The sequence below is a fragment of the Charadrius vociferus genome, unplaced genomic scaffold (assembly GCF_000708025.1).
Source record: "Charadrius vociferus isolate BGI_N301 unplaced genomic scaffold, ASM70802v2 scaffold186, whole genome shotgun sequence".
Taxonomy (NCBI): domain Eukaryota; kingdom Metazoa; phylum Chordata; class Aves; order Charadriiformes; family Charadriidae; genus Charadrius; species Charadrius vociferus.
Window position 1 is genome coordinate 2,114,027 of NW_009648793.1, and position 16,162 is coordinate 2,130,188.

The 16,162-nt window shown below is 40.2% G+C and overlaps 1 protein-coding gene across 4 annotated transcripts in view; it reads left to right on the forward strand.

The window, feature by feature from the left end:
* Positions 1-15,667, forward strand: part of TBC1D1 (TBC1 (tre-2/USP6, BUB2, cdc16) domain family, member 1) — a 110,200-nt gene extending 94,533 nt beyond the window's left edge. For 3 of the 4 annotated variants that reach the window (XM_009886816.1, XM_009886817.1, XM_009886819.1), the window contains 5 exons: positions 2,898-3,142; positions 3,532-3,691; positions 8,324-8,493; positions 11,268-11,438; positions 13,570-14,543. In XM_009886816.1, the coding sequence (XP_009885118.1) occupies positions 2,898-3,142; positions 3,532-3,691; positions 8,324-8,493; positions 11,268-11,438; positions 13,570-13,770 (947 nt within the window). In that variant the 3' untranslated portion in view covers positions 13,771-14,543. Of the gene's footprint in view, positions 1-2,897; positions 3,143-3,531; positions 3,692-8,323; positions 8,494-11,267; positions 11,439-13,569 lie in introns of all 4 variants that reach the window. The other variant, XM_009886818.1, reaches the window with a different exon arrangement.
* The last annotated feature ends 495 nt before the right edge of the window (positions 15,668-16,162 follow it).

Genomic DNA, 16,162 nt, shown 5'->3' on the forward strand with positions numbered 1-16,162 from the left:
TTTTAGAACTTCTTTGCATTTTTATTCTTGTTCAACTTGTAACTTTTCTTCATGACTTTCGTGAAAGGAGCCTTGCTGTGTGAGTGACGAGGTGGTGCAGGTCTGCCTTTAGACTGTGCTGTAATAACTTGTCATTCAGGCAGAGGATTCCTTTGCAAAGGAACACAAGCTGCTTCTCATTTGGAAGCTAGAAATATTTCTTCTGTAATGTTCAACTCTGTGACAGCCTGGCCAGGGGAGACCTGCTCAGGAACTGAATGCCAGTGTCCCATGTGACCGGCTAGAGCAGCTACCAGATGGCTGAAGGACTCTGCCCCGGGCTTTGTCTTCTTGAAACAAGAGCTCCGATATTATCTGGCAGCAGAGTGGCATTCCAGAAGCTAAAGGGTGGGGTGGTATTTAACAAGTGGGCAACTGAAAAGCAAACTCCACTTAATACTAGAACAAAAGAAGGATTCAAATTTCTTCTCCGTTTAGGTGTTTCACAGAGGAAATCTGATAGGTGGAGATTTCTTTTCCTAGAAATAAAAATGTTGCCTTTTGGAAAAGTTTTAGAAAAAAATTTTGTAGAAGTGAAGCCTTTCATGTCTCTGTTCGCAGAATCACAGAGTGGTTGAGGTTGGAAGGGGAGCTCTTAGATCATCTAGTCCGACCCCTCTGCTCGAAACAGGGTCACATAAAGCAGGTTGCCCAGGACTATGTTCGCTCAGATTTTGAATGTGTCCGTAGATGGAGGCTCTGCAACCTCTCTGGGCAGCCTCTGGCGGTGTCTGGCCACCCTTACAATAAAAAAAAAGATTTTTTTCTTACGTTAGGTGGAATTTCCTGTATTTCAATTTGTGCCCATTGCCTCTTGCCCTGTCAGTGGGCACTACTGAGAAGAGCCTGACTCCCTCCTCTTCATTCCCTCCCACTGGCTATTTGTACACGTTGATTAGATCCCTCTGAGCCTTTTGTTCTCCAGGCTGAACAGTTCCAGGCCTCTAAGCCTTTCTTCATAGGAGAGATGCTACAGTCCCTTCATCATCTTCATGGCCGTTTTCTGGACTCTGCAGTATGTCCATATCTCTCTTGTACTGGGAAGCCCAGAACTGGACGCAGCACTGCAGGTGTGGCCTCACCAGTACTGAGTAGAGGGGAAGGATCACCTCCCTCAACTTGCTGGCAATGCTCTGCCTAGTGCAGCCCAGGATACCATTAGCCGCCTTTGCTGCAAGGGCACATTGCTGGCTCCCATTCAACTTTGTGACACCAGGACCCCCACGTCCTTTTGTGGCAAGCTGCTTTCCAGCTGGGTGGCCCCCAGCATGTACTGGTGCATGGGTTTGTTCCTTTCCAAGTGCAGGATTTTTCCACTTCCCTTTGTTGCACTTCATGAAGTTCCTGTCAGCCCATTTCTCCAGCCTGTTGAGGTCCCTCACAACAGCAGCATAACCCTCTGATGTATCTGCCACTCCTGCCAGCTTTGTATCATCTGCAAACTTACTGAGGGTGCACTCATCTTCCAGGTTAATGACCCTCTCTAATCAGGGATCAGCAAGAACAAAGGATACAGGCACCTTGTCATCAAGGGCAGCTGACAAGGGTTGGTTAGAAGCTGCCAGGGCTACCCGTACCACAGCCTCAGCCGTACCTGCCAGCAGCAGTACCTTCGGGTTCCCAGGGGTCCCGTGGCAATCCTGGACATAATATCCAGATGCTCCAGAGCTCAGAGAAGCAAAGCCCAGAAACTGCTGCACAAAGTGCTGTGTCTGTTGGGTGCCTCTGTTAGTTGCACTCTCATATAATACATATATAGCATATATCATAGCACATACATAGCTACACAATTCTTGATATTGTAAGGGCTACAGAAAAAAAGACAAATTGAGTTTTTACTCCCTGAGTAAATATTGTGGGTCAAACTGACTAGTTTGCAACTGCCTGCTTGCATTGGTTTGGTTTAAGGACATGTAGGTCCCAACTCTGTAGAAGTTTACAGATAAGCCAGTCTGGGTTGGAAGTCATCATCTTGTTCTAGAACTGAAGCATTGGAAATGGCTTAGTTGTGCTCCTACAGCTCTGCAATTAGTATAGTTTACTATAGGCTGGGATTTGAAGAGGTGTGGGGAATAGATCCAGAGCCTGTTGCTACCAAGAGAAAGTTTTGCTCCAACAACTGACTGACTCTCCGTGCACTTGTCATTTGTGCTGGTGCTCATGGGGTGCCTCCTGGAGCTGATGCAGCTGAGCAACAGGGCAGAACAACTAACCCCATGTAAAAGGAGATTTTTCTGCTAGGTTAGTGAACTGGATCAGGTCACGGAAGAGTGAGCTTCACGCTGCAGGAAAGAAGGAAGGACCCATAAGACTGTGAGGGACCAAGGCAAGGAGGGAGGTGACAAGAGACACGTTTACTGGGGGAAAAAAAAAAAAAAGACAAGTAGAAAAGAGAAGGGGAGGGTGCCAGCCCAGAGGGCTTGGATGTTCTAAGTCTGTGCCCGGATCCTAATAGTTGTCTAAAAGCTAACACTTTTTAATCAAGAAAAGAGGACTAGGTGACTCATTGAGCCACTGTATTGAATCTCCCACTGTTATAACCAGCCCCTATAAGCCCTTTAACAAGCTGATCAAGTGCCAGTCTTAAGAACCAGTTACTCAGCTATTCCAAACAACAGATTGTCCCCATCCCCCTGACAATTTCTAAATGAACTTTACAACTACTGTAACAAAACAGTAGTAGAGCGTAAGAGTTATCGTTAATTTTCTTATGGTCTTTCTGTGAGTTGACTCAGAATCTACCTTCCAAAAGAACCTACCTTTTTGAAAGACTCTTTAATTTGAAAACATGCAAGGGTTGGTCGTGTTTGGGTTTTTTTTTTTTTAGTTGAAGTTGCTAACTTCAGCTGTTTTCACAGGGCGCACATTTCCAACGCATCCGTACTTCTCGGCACAGCTGGGAGCTGGGCAGCTGTCACTCTACAATATTTTGAAGGCCTATTCGCTTCTGGACCAGGAAGTAGGTTATTGCCAGGGCCTTAGTTTTGTAGCAGGAGTTTTACTACTTCATATGAGTGAAGAAGATGCTTTTAAAATGCTGAAGTTTCTCATGTTTGACGTGGGCCTGAGAAAACAATATCGTCCTGACATGACAATTTTACAGGTATGATTTAAATTTTTCTAATAAAAGGATGCTAATGGTAAATCATAATAATGCAATTTAGATAGCATTGTCAAAATCTGGACTTGAACTTAAATTCAGTTCTCAAAACCAGGGAAAACTATGAAAACCATAAATAGGAAGGATTCTGTTACGTGTTGTATGAGGTTCAAATGCCCCTGCAAATGGGCTTGTCATAGGCTCACAGGTGACCTGTCCTGGTCACCTGTCGTTTAGATGGCTTCTGAGTATTTCTTTTCTTCACACAATTCCATCCAAACATCAGTTAACAAATATCTTTCACTTACTAATAAAAGTGTGAACCATGGACTTTGCTACTGTGAGTGTCAAAACATGTTTACCTTTAGTCTCTTTGTTCTTATTCTGTGCAGATCCAGATGTATCAACTGTCTCGGCTTCTTCATGACTACCATCGAGATCTCTATAACCACCTAGAGGAACATGAGATTGGCCCCAGCCTCTATGCTGCTCCCTGGTTTCTCACCATGTTTGCTTCACAGTTTCCCCTCGGATTTGTAGCCAGAGTGTTTGGTAATTCTTCATAAAACTTCTGTCTGTTCTTTTTGAGGTCTTATATTTGGAATCCTGTTTTTAGGAACAGCATTATTATCCAATCTGTTTCAGACACTCAGGAGAAGTATTTTACTTATGTCCTGGTTCCGGCAGGGATGGGGTTAATCTCCCCAGGAGCCGGCAGGGGGCGGGTATTCCATACCACCTGAGCCATGCCCGGGCTATAAGAGGCGCTAGGCGGGGCGAGGAGAGCAGTCGCCACTTGGGGGTGGGCTGCGGCGGTGCACATCGCGGCGGTACTGTAATCGCGTTTTCATCTTTTCCTTTGCTGTTCTGTTAAATTGCATTCTTTTAACCCACGAGTTTTGCCCTGACGATTCCTTTTTCCACGGCTGTGGGAGTTGCGTGAGCGACTGTGTGGTTCTTTGTTGCTGGCTGAGGCCAAACCACGGCAGGGGGCTCCTGCCTGCGGTGCGGGGGCGGTTTCCCGGGACTCATCGGTGCAGGGGGAGCTGGAGGGTACCGCGCGCTGCCGCCGCTCAGACCCGCGCAGCCGCTCCGCGACCCCGAGCTGCAACACCTTTTCATCCTCATTGTTACCTTTTCCCACCCTGTAACTAGTTGTAGAGAGGATGTAAAATTTGATGCCATGAAGGCATGGTGTTATGACAATGGCACTTCAGCACCGACAATTAGTTAGTTTCAAGCTGAAGAGAGATGTAGCAAAGGCATCATCTGAGAAATATATCCATTTACTCCACTATCATTGTCTCCAACAGTGTCAGCAGAAAATTATTTTGAGGATTATGTTTTTAAAACACACAGAGATGGCCTTTACAGTTTAATCATGGATTTACCCTGCGGAAACATGGGGCCTTTAAACTAGTGTTTCTTATCCTTACAATTTTAGCCTGACTCATAATCTCACTTTCCAAAAATGTTTGGAAGCATGTGGAATTTAGGCTCTGAAGTAATTTCTGTTACCAGTTTTTAGAATCTACAGAAATAAAGTTCTCTTTTTAAATTAAATTCCAATTAAGAATTTACATTGATGCTATCTTACAGATGTATATTTCATAGATTAATTGTTTGGAAAAGATACTTTATTTCCTTTTCAGTTGTTTATTTTTCAATTTCACTGTGTGGTACTGGATTGTCCATGATGAGCAGGGCAGGTTGGAGCTTTCCCCCCCATTCCTATCTTCTAGTGAGAACCTACTTTCATTTTCCTTAGTCGGTCTCACTTAAGAGATGTAATGAAGCAGTTCTTTATTAGGATATTAATATTGACACTTTCCTGACTTAAAAAATTATGGTCTTATCTACCACAATAGCAAATAATGAATATAGATTCCAAGAAGAACCAGCAAGAATCCTGTCCTGTTTCTGTTTAAGGACATGCCAAAAGTAGTGCTAGAAAAAAGTGTGGTGAAAAGGACAGTGTATAGCTAAGTAGAACTACATGTCTTGTGATTAGCATCTTAACTCCAGGGAAAACAGCATTTTTATTTTTTTTTCCTGGAACAGTTCAAAGTAGGCTAATGTACATCGACAAGTATCTAGCTGACAGTAATAGCATGTAGGAATTAAATGAATTACTGTATGCAAGTGTCATATACTGAGTTTACAATCAGTTCATTTTTCAATTATTCTTAATCATTCATAGTATTGTACATAAGAAGAGTCTTTGAGTTGGACCGCAGTGAGAGTATAAAAGTGCATTGTGTATCCTGTATATTTGGATTTCTGCCTTAATACACGGATTAGTATTTTATCTGTCATTGGAGGATTTTAGGGCTTTAGAAAGCAAAGATTTTACATTAGAATAGAAGGCATAAACACATGATCTTGACAGGACTGATTTTAGGTCAAGAACAGAAAAGCATATGTGACTGAAACTGTCACCTCTTAAAAATCTCTGATGTTTTTTAGAGAGAAAATCCAACGTGACCAACACTTGCGGTTTTTAATGTTTTAGAGTATTTAGTGATTTCCTTAAAACAGTGTTTAGTGGAACTATGTTAGTCGAGAACGTTGGACATTGTTTTACATTAGAAACTAAAATCTCATCTTCCCCCCATGCTAAAGACTCTGAAACACAACTATAAACCTAAAAAAGGTCAGAGCTGTCACTTTGCTAGTCACTGTCGTTAGCATAGCAGGTTAGGATCCGACCAGTTCTGACCCATGTGTTCACACACTTCTGCAGACTCTATGTACGTTTTCATTGCTCACTTATTAGAACCCCTGGCATGAAAGAATGTTGCCTTTTAATGTTGAAGTAACTCATTGATAGGTTACTAGTGTAAGATTGCACTGCTGTGTTCTAACACGGTATCTCTGAACCCTTGATGTTTGAAGCCCCACTGCTATTTAATAATGTCATTGTTATGGGCCATTTCCTTTAGATTTCCATAGAGTGTACTTTTTGCAAGCTTCTTACAAGCAATATGTAAAGAAGTGGGCTAGAAAGAGGTTAACTCAAAGACTGTTTTATGAGTCAAACAGCAAAGCTCCTTTTGACTTTATAGTTGTCTGTCTAAACTTTCAACTCTTCTGAGCAGGATCTAATAAAAGCACAGTGTTAAAAAAGATGTGTTCTTTAATACCTCTATTTACTTATTAATGGTGAAGACTTGATAGGATAGTCTTTATTTTGTTTCAAGATTGTAGATAAAACTTGATTCTTTTTTTTTTTAATTCTGTAGGCTGCCAGTCATGCTGACATTAATTTGGGTACCTTTGCTGTACTGTCGTTGGCTGGCAGCCCACTTAACGGGAAGCATGGGGAGCGGATAACAAACAGGTCTTTGTTAAGTGCTTGCTATTTTAAATGAGAGAGGGATTTCAGCGTATATTACCAGCTCAGCTCATACAGACATTTGTGAACAACTTACAGGTCACCTTGAGTTAATCTACGTGTCTTTATGGGGCAGGTGCTGAATCATAAATATGCATTATTTTCAGCTGGGTTCTTTTCACTTCGTGTTTCCTAGCTGTTCTTCAGCATTCCCTGTCCTAATAAATGCTTTCCCTATAAAGCATTTTCCCATAGTTTTCAGTTTCAGTAGAGAATTGAGGCAGATGCCTTCTCTGTTACCACTTTTCAATCATTGCTGCTTTTAGACGTCACATTGAATCAGTGGAAAAATTGTACACCACTTTTAGGACAAATGGTGGCAAAGTGCAAGGTTTATGGTTAGTTATTACTTGTGCTTTTCTTTCTCAGAGAGAGAGAGAGAAGTGAAATGAGTTATGGCTTCAACATTATAGGCAAGAGAGTGCAAGGGGAATTTCATTCTGATACAAATTTGGAAAGAGAGGTTGCTTTTACTAAAAAAGGCAGTTAGCCAGTGTTTTCATGTGTTCTTTACTACATCAGAGATACCTGTGGTTTTGCTAGTAGTTGTTTCCCTTATTGTGTGGTGTATTTCTCTTCTTTCTCTCTTTATTTTTCTTTCTTTCTTTTTTTTTTTTTTGTCATCATTTTTGTCACATACTATTTATTTGGTGTCATTGTGCTTCTTTGTAAGTGATTGTGACTTCATTCACAGCCTTGAATACAAAGAAGGGAAAGAACACAAGAGAAGCCCTTTAAAAATAAAAATATATTTAGAAAGTGTGGAATAAAACCACAGTATCTTCTCTTCCTTTTCCACCTCCATCAGTATTCTTTCATGTGTTAGATGCTTTTGCCTGTAGCGAGTCCTTCAACAAAAGCAGGAGCAGATTCTGAGTTATAGTAGCAGGAAAGTCAAATGCAGGGCAATGCTGTTTATACTGTGGACAGATGGGTTTGTGAAGATGGGTTTCTTGTCTGATGCTTTCATTGCAGTTTTCTGTTTCTTTCCTCTATAAAGACATAGGCAATTTGTAAAGGAAAAGAAAAGAAAGGAAGTTGCATTGAAAGGTCACTATATACTGTGGTTTCAGTGTGCTTGAATGTATGCCAGGTGCTGTCATTGCAGGGCCACCTGCAATATTAACGCTTAAGCTGTATTACTAAGATTTCAAGGTACTTATTAATGTAGTTATTAGAATATTAACATAAGTGGTTGAGACACATACTAAAAATAAGCACATGCACATGAACTTGAGGCTGCTGGAAAGTGTGCATTTAGCCTCATGCTCAATGTTGTATTAACTGAGATTTTGTAGCTTTCTCCACCAGATGAAAAAAGAACAGAATGTTAGATCTTCGGTTGTGTCTTCAGGTGTAGTTTTTCTCTGTAGTATTAGGATTTTTAAATGGCATTGGGATTAGAATTTTATTCAGATTCTCATGAACATCTCAAAAGAAAAAGGCCCACAAAACCATTACATGCACAAAAAAGTGGCAACACTGGCAAGCTTGACTACCTGTTGTATTGTGTACTTAGTTTAAATTTGAATTGTAATTTTTGGATGAAAACTCACTAAACAAATTAATAATTGATTATGTTGGTCAAGTGTGCTTTTCACAGTAATAATATTGATCCTACAAAACTCTAAAGCCGTAGCCACGTAACAAAAGCACATGTCTGGCAAAGTATATCTAGCCTCCATATTGCTCCTATGAGTTGTTGTCGTCCTTGGACATTTTACTGTTTTAATATTCTTGTCAAAAGATGTGCTTCCTTGATGTACTCTGTTTTTTCTTTGTTTTCACAGACATGCTCTTTCTTCAAGGTTCAGAGGCTATATTTAAAGTGGCTTTAAGCCTTTTGGGAAGCCACAAGCCCTTGATTCTGCAGCATGAAAACCTAGAAACTATTGTTGATTTTATTAAAAGCACTCTCCCCAACTTGGGTTTGGTACAGATGGAGAAGACCATTAGTCAGGTATGAAATAATTGGAACATGAGTCGTATGCAAAGGAATGCTCTTTTTAACAGGTTCTTGACAGAAAAACCACAATGGTGTATTGTGTTACTTCAAGCTGAGAATTGTTATTGAACTTATGAAGATGTTGAAAACTTTTGGAAGCGTATGACTTGTATAGTACCTCTGTATTCATACATCTACATGTTGGTTATGGTCACTTTATGAAGCCTTTAATGAAAATCAGTTTCCTTTGTTTCTGAAGTGGGCAACATGGTTACAGGCAGCAATATTACAGCTCATATACAGTGCATTCCACAAAAAAGCAGCAAGGTGGGCTTAAAAGCCTTCTGAGTTTTCCTGTCTCCAAAGAATCTTGCTCTCCAAGTCTCATTTCAGAAGCAAAATTTGACTTACAAGAGCCTCACAAATGTTGACCTTACTTAATGAAGTTAGAAGCCTCCCTGTGTTGACTTTGTCTATACTGGCTTTTATGGTGCCGGTTCAGTACGTTACAACAGTGCCTTTGTATTTCTGCCAGGAGTACGTGGGGCAGAGCAGTCTCTTGCAGTGAGCAGTGACTCTAGGCAGCAAAAACTGGGAGTCCTTGATACACGTTTTTTAAATGGCAGATAAGGAAAACGATGCCATGTTGCTAAGCTAGCAGAAGGCTCCAGACGATAACTATGGAATTTGAAAACATCACAAATGATTTTGGTTAAGGCTTGCCTGTTTAGAAACCCTAACTGTTACACTTGACATCTAATTTGCAGCCGGCAAAGAGAAGACAGGTTTTAGGCTGTTTTTTCTGAAGGCCTGTTGTGGCCCAAAATGTGAGTGGTGTACTGCAAATGCCTGCCACTCGCCAAGGGCTGCGGGAGATCTGCGGAGCCTGTGGCTTGGTAAAGAACGCAGGCAGCGGCGCAGCACGCTGCAGAATGCTTGCGAGGGGCTCCCTTCCCATCCCGGACAGCAAAGCTCCCAGGGCACATGTGCTCGAATCAGGATCAGAAAAATTGCTTCTGGTGCTTTAGTGTCAAAGGAAGGAGGGGAGAGTGAGAAAGCCTGTGCGAGGGGAAGGAAAGCAAGCGATTTCTAGGGGGCAAAGGGGGATCATATGTTACCTGCCAGGCTACCTGCAGAAAACCATTGGCTTTGAGCAGGAGGGAGAGATACTCTGTTTGGGGAGCTCTGAATTTAAAGTGGGCAGGTAGAAGTGAGTGGAAGGGAGAGCAGTTCCCCGGCTTTGATCAGGGCTGCCTTTGAAGTGAGCAGCTGTTTGACCGGCCCTGCTGTCCACACGCAGCTCCTGGGCTAATCCCCATCCTCCTCACGCCTGCTGCAGCGTGGCCTTCGGTTTACATGCCCTAACGTGCCTTCGGTTAGTGAGTTCTCAAGTCAAGGTTTTGGTTTGCCTTGTGTTTCCCCCCTTTCAGATTTGGTACTCTGGGTATGACAGCAGGGATTTCCCTCCCTTCTTGAGAGCACAGAGGCTGGAAGTGGCAGAGGTCTTGAGAGGAACTGACATTCTGCCCTGCCTGAACTGCAGCATTTGTTTTAATGAAATTTCAGCCATGTGTGTTCTCTAGAGATGCTCAGGTCCACAGAAAATGAGAGTTCCATAAGTGTAACCAAACTCAAATTAAAATTGAATTTCAGCCCTCTGTAGTTAGGTGCTCAGTATGTGTGTTTTGAGAGGATTTTTTTATAGTGTATCTAACAGGTGTCAAAAACATTTCATAAACTGATGTTTTCTTTAACTGTAACCAAGTTAAACTTGTAGACAAAGCAGATAAATAAAATAGGAAATAATTATTGTTATTTCAACAGGTATTTAAGATAGGATTTGATATTTGACTTATTTCCAAAAAGAATAAGGTACAATAACCCTTGAACTTCTGTTCTTGGGTGATTTTCCACATGGATTTTAAAATCAACTTTTGTTCCTACTGTGTCCTGTGATTGGCACACTCATCCTTTTATTTTACCACCTTTACTGCTTTCAGAGGAGATAACTAGGCCAGGGACATTAGAGTCATATTTCCTGAATAATTTGAAGGCAGATGTTTGCCAAAACCTAGAAAAACGAAAATACAGTAGCGTTTTTTTTTTTTTTTTTTCATTTGGGTCACACTGTGCACCTCAATTTATCTGCTTTTAAAATAAAAGGTTTTCTTAATATTGATGTATAAGCCTGAACACTCATTTTGATGATTCATAGTTAACAATAATAGAAATCTGCTTTGACATTACATGATGTTTCCATTAAGTGTGTTAGTGTAAGGATAGATTGTTTCATTTTCTCTCAGTCTCTAGGACTACAGTAGAATCATAAGTAAACCTAGCAGTGTTTACTGATTTTCATTTAAAGCTTTCATTCTACTTAGGTTACACTTGTACAGGTGGCACATGGGCTTGGACCACATTTTTCTAAAGTGACATCTAATTCTGATTATGTCTAGGAGGGTTTGTACCAAACTGAGATGCATTAAATTTGATGTCTATAAAGGGGAATACCCTACAAAGTCTACACTTTTTGAAAACTTTAGTGTGATTTTGCTGAAGTCAGGTAGCAAATTGGTAGCAAAGTTTTTAAGTCAATCCAATACCAATTTATTGCACTCTACTGCTTCAATCTTGCCATTTCCAGAGTGGGAAATGTGAATGTCAAAAATTAAGTAATTTTTTTGTATGCGGTGATTACATATCTAAGTCTAGATCTGATAGATTTTAAAGCATTGAATGAATATGTTTTTGATCTGCACAGCACCTAATAATATTTTTATATACAACAGGTGTTTGAAATGGATATTGCCAAGCAGTTGCAAGCTTATGAAGTTGAATACCATGTGCTTCAGGATGAGCTTATAGATTCATCTTTAAATGACAATCAGAGACTGGATAAATTAGAAAAGGCAAACAGTAGCTTGCGCAAACAAAACTTTGATCTCCTCGAAGAACTGCAGGTACCATTTATTTTTCGTATTTAATTAACATTCTAATTTATCCACCTTTTCAGAAGAGACCGTCCTACACTGACGTACAGGAGAGACTGGCATTTGGTCTAGTGACTTTAAAGTGTAGCCGCTTGCAATTTTGTTCAGTTTAGCCTTTAAACTTTAAATGCAGAAGAAATTCTGAGAAGGGGGGTGGATAAGAGCATGTGCTTGCAATTACTGATAAGTTGATTCATCACACTGTCTCTTCTCTTCTAATTAAAATCATAGCTGTAGAAGATGACTAAAAATACACAAAGTCGTTTCTCAACTTCATATTTACGTTTTCAGTCACTGCTTTATTACAGCAGGGATACTAGTTATCATGGATGGGAAAGCTCATGCCAGCGTCACAATTTGAGGCACCAGATATGGGATACATTGTCTATAAAGACATACTCTTTCTTACAAGAGTTGTTTTTTTAAACTGTTATCCAGGTTGGTTAGACTATATGTGAAATAATAATTTCTAAGATATGCTCAGTGCCTCTTCAGCCTGCAAGTTTTTCAGAAGGAGTAGACCTGTCTCTGTAGGGGTCGTTCTTTGCTTAACTGTTCAAGAAGTCAGCTTATGGCTGCTTTATAACAGGACATTTGCTATAAAACTTTTGACTGTGCATTTGGTTTGACGGAGAAAGGGACTTCAAGGGTAAGAAGCAGTCATTTCAAGCCTCTTGATTATTGTTAAAGACATAGGCTCTGTAAGATAATAGGTGAAGGAAGGACTTCGGGTTCCTCGGCTGTTGGTCCTGTATCATGACTAAAGCTAGCCAACTGTGCAGATTTAGATTCCCTCTCCTAACAAAAATTTGCTTAAGCTGTAAATTCTGATCCTCTGAGATCTGAACCTGTTTAAGGTTCTAAGATTAGCCTTAGAGAATTCAGAAGAAGAGATACTCCTCTGCAAGATATTTTCATAAAGCTTCAGGCACGTGGGCAAGGAAATTGCTGAAAGTAGCATGGGGGAGAGGGATTTCTGGGATGAGTTTTAAGATGTGGTGTCCTATGGATACTTGCATCAGGAGATCTTCCACCTCTTCCTCCCCCAAAAGACTTTGCAGTCCTAAGCAGTTGTTTACAAAGCTCACCTCCACCTGAGTGCTGGCAAGGCAGCACCTAAAATCTTAGTGGGGAACTTAACTGTCTGTGTTGGAGCAATCCCTTCGTGTCGGAAGACGGCTTCATCACCCTTCATTTCCTACAGTGAAAGGTGACCCATTGCTGATGGGAGGAAAATGCATCATCAAACAATGTTGGTCATGGTTTGTCAATATTTTTGCCCCCAAAGGCTGAACACTTTAACCCACCATAATTACATGAAGGGCAGTGAGCTCATCAGAAAGGCAAACACTTTCCTGAAAGACAAGATCATCCAGTGCTCTTGTCTCCAAATGTTATCCAGTGCTGAAACTTCCAAGCAGATCTCTGTTTTTGTCAAAGTACCTCAGCTACAGACTTCATGTGATGAATGATTTAATACTTTGTTTTGCCATGAGGTAGAATGCCCATATATGCAGCCTTTCAAAGGAGAATTTCTGGAATTTTTCAAGATGTGTTGTCCATTTGCATATTGCACTAAATCCCCTCCAACCCCTTTGCCTCCAAATCTGGCATTTGTTGGACTCAACATCAAGATGAAATGAGGACGCAGCTAACAGGCTGGCTTGTCTTTGCTTTGCAAAGCATGTTGAATTCAACAAATATGGCTGGCCAGCTAACTCCAAACTGACCCATGGAGGCTTATCTTAACCTAAAATTCTTTGGCATATAATCTGCAGATGTAGTAACTTTCTAATTTCATTACCTTGCATTATGTTCTGAGTTTAATTGTGAACTAGTCAAAGCAATCAAGTTGAGAGAGGGAAGTTTCTTGTTATAGGCAAAAACATAGTTGTAGTCTAAAGTACACAGATCTAATAATGTCCATGTTTGCATTTACCTTTGCATTTTTTCATCATTTGGAAAGTATTTTATGTGTTTTAATGTATCTCAAGAATAGTTTAAAGTTGGTTTCAGTTATTAATGAATTTCCTTTTTTTTTTCCTTCCCCTCCTCCCTCCCCCTCCTCCCTCCCCCTCCTCCTTGCTTCTCACTTTGAAAGGTGGCTAATGGAAAGATCCAAAACCTCGAAGCTACAGTAGAGCTTTTATTGACCAATGAAGGTAAATTGAAGCAGTCCATTCTCACTCTTGAGCAGGAGCGAGCAGCTTTGCTGAAAGCAGTGGAAGAGATGCAGAAAAAGATTGGTGACACAGATGGGAAGCCTCTACTTACTAGACAGCAACACATGGATGCTGACTGACATTGACAGTTGTAATGGAGTAGAGAAGCTGAGCAAGAAACAAAGGGAAGAACTGGGTCTTTTTGTCATGATCCATGGGGATTTGACATTGTCACCTTCATTGTACATGCCTTACTGCAGCAAAGCAAGACACAGGCATGGTGGCTTCCCATACCAGAGAAGCTGGTTTCTCGGGGAGAAGGCTCTTTCTTCTTAGTATGTAGAAATACTATGAACAGTAAGATGCCACATAATACTAAGCAGGAGAAACTTAATAGTGCGTGCAGTCCTACCCAGTACACTGTAAAGATGTCACGGAGTCTTCCATAAGTGCTTCTTAACCTAAGTGCTTTGTGTTCATCACATATTTTGTTTGTGTGTAGTTCGCCACCATGTTAAATAGCTCATCGTTTAGAAGGTCCTTTGAAGAAATATGACAGTTTAAAACCTTTCAGTGAATGACTGCCCCATTGCAGCTATGAGGTGGTAACATTTACAGAGAGCTTTGTGATTGGACTCGAGATATTTTTGACAGTTTAATTCCCCTACAGCTTGACTGGGTTCTGTTAATTATGTTGTTTACGCTTCAGAAAACTGCTTCCTGATGCTTGAAGGTGTCAATCCATTGAACTCCAGGGAGCTGGACTTCATCGTATGTAACTATGCATAATTGGGGGGTTGCCATCCGTTTTTATAAGTATGTTGTTTTAGTACATCTTTTGTTTAACAATCATTAATTTTGTGTATTGTTAGTTGGCATTATCTGATAAACATACTGTATATAGTAACTACATTATGCTTAACAAAATACACTGACATTGGTTTGGTGAAGCCTGTGACTTGCAGCATCATCCAAGGTTTTATATTCAGACTCTTCAGCTTTCATCTTATTTATTTCTGGTCTGTTGTGTGATGTAAGACATCCTTTTGCTGGGGAACTAATGCCCACTGTCATGTTTTTCCCCTTATTTGGTACTCTGTGCCCTCCCATCCTCTGGGAAATGTTATTCTTTAAGACTTTTTCTGGAGTAGTGGAGGCATTTCAACAGCTTCGTGTTGTGCCAGATATGCTTAAACTGTTTTATAAAGGGTATGGCAGTTTAAATTAGGACATCGTTGTTTTTACAATGCATCTTTTGAGTAAGATTGCACATGTTCAAAAACAAAATAAAAAATTCTAATTTTCCTTAATACAATGAAAATAGTTATCAGGCCAGTTAAAGCATCACTGCTACAAGTGCAATAATATCCATGGGTATCCAGTTGTTTGGGTTTGCTTCAGAATTAGCAATAGTGCCATAGTTTTGTTCAGTCCCCCAAGAACAGAGTTAACAGGCATCAGTGTTTTGTTATGGTAGAGATTCACCCAGGAGATGTGATTTTTACTTTTTTTTTTCTTAAGTTGATGTTTTTATTTTTAAAACTTCAAAGCACACATTTTTTTCTTTTTTGGCAATGTAGAAGAGGTTTTGTTTTGCTTTTTCCTTTTCTCATGCAAATCCCCCTGATGCATTGTGGTTGTAGTTTAGCAGGAGAGCTGTAACCTTCCTCTACTGTGCAGAGCAAATACCTCTATGTAGGTCAAAAAGAAAAAGAGAATTTACTCTTCAATTTCTAGAAGCTTTGTTTGGCTCTGTCGTGTCTTAAATATGTCTGATTCTCGCAAATCCACTCTGTACTCGCTTAGTATTGAAATTTCAGATAAATCAGTTATTATTAATCCATTTACCTCTTAGGCTTGTTTTTTTTTTTAATCTGGAAATCCATATTGAAGCTCATGCTTCATGTTTAAAATATTGTCGTAATGGACCTCATACTGTTAGAGCACTCAGTAATATTGCATTTTTACAGCATAGTGCCATAATTCATCCACTGACTTTTTAACAAGAGCAATAAAAATAATAATAATCTATGCCTACATCTATGTTTGTACATTTTTTGACATTTAAAAACAAAAACATAGTTGATGGGGTGAAAGTTCAGAACTGTGTAAGATGAGACTTTGCCTGAAAGTACAGTACCATCTACAGTGGTTATTAGTGAAAACTCTTAGTCCTCAGACTCTTCTAAACATGCTAAGGATCCAGTTGTCATCTTGGGACCTGCATCTGCATATGTTGCTATGGCGAAGTATGTTCCACATGACTCCAAGGATGCATTCCTTCTTGTGATGTTTTGGTTCTCTGCCAGCGTAAGTGGACTACTTCTAGTCCAAAGCCTTTTATTGATAAGTTGTGTAATTCCAGAAGTGCACTTAAATGAGAACTAAAGTCACTGTTCTCAGAATGCACAAAAGTGGTAAATACATAACAAGCAACTTTTTGCTTTTGTGACTACATAGATGTAACTGTTTCATTGTACCAGGGAGTTGAATTTTCTGTGGGTCCAAATGCATTTTCTATTTGTACATATG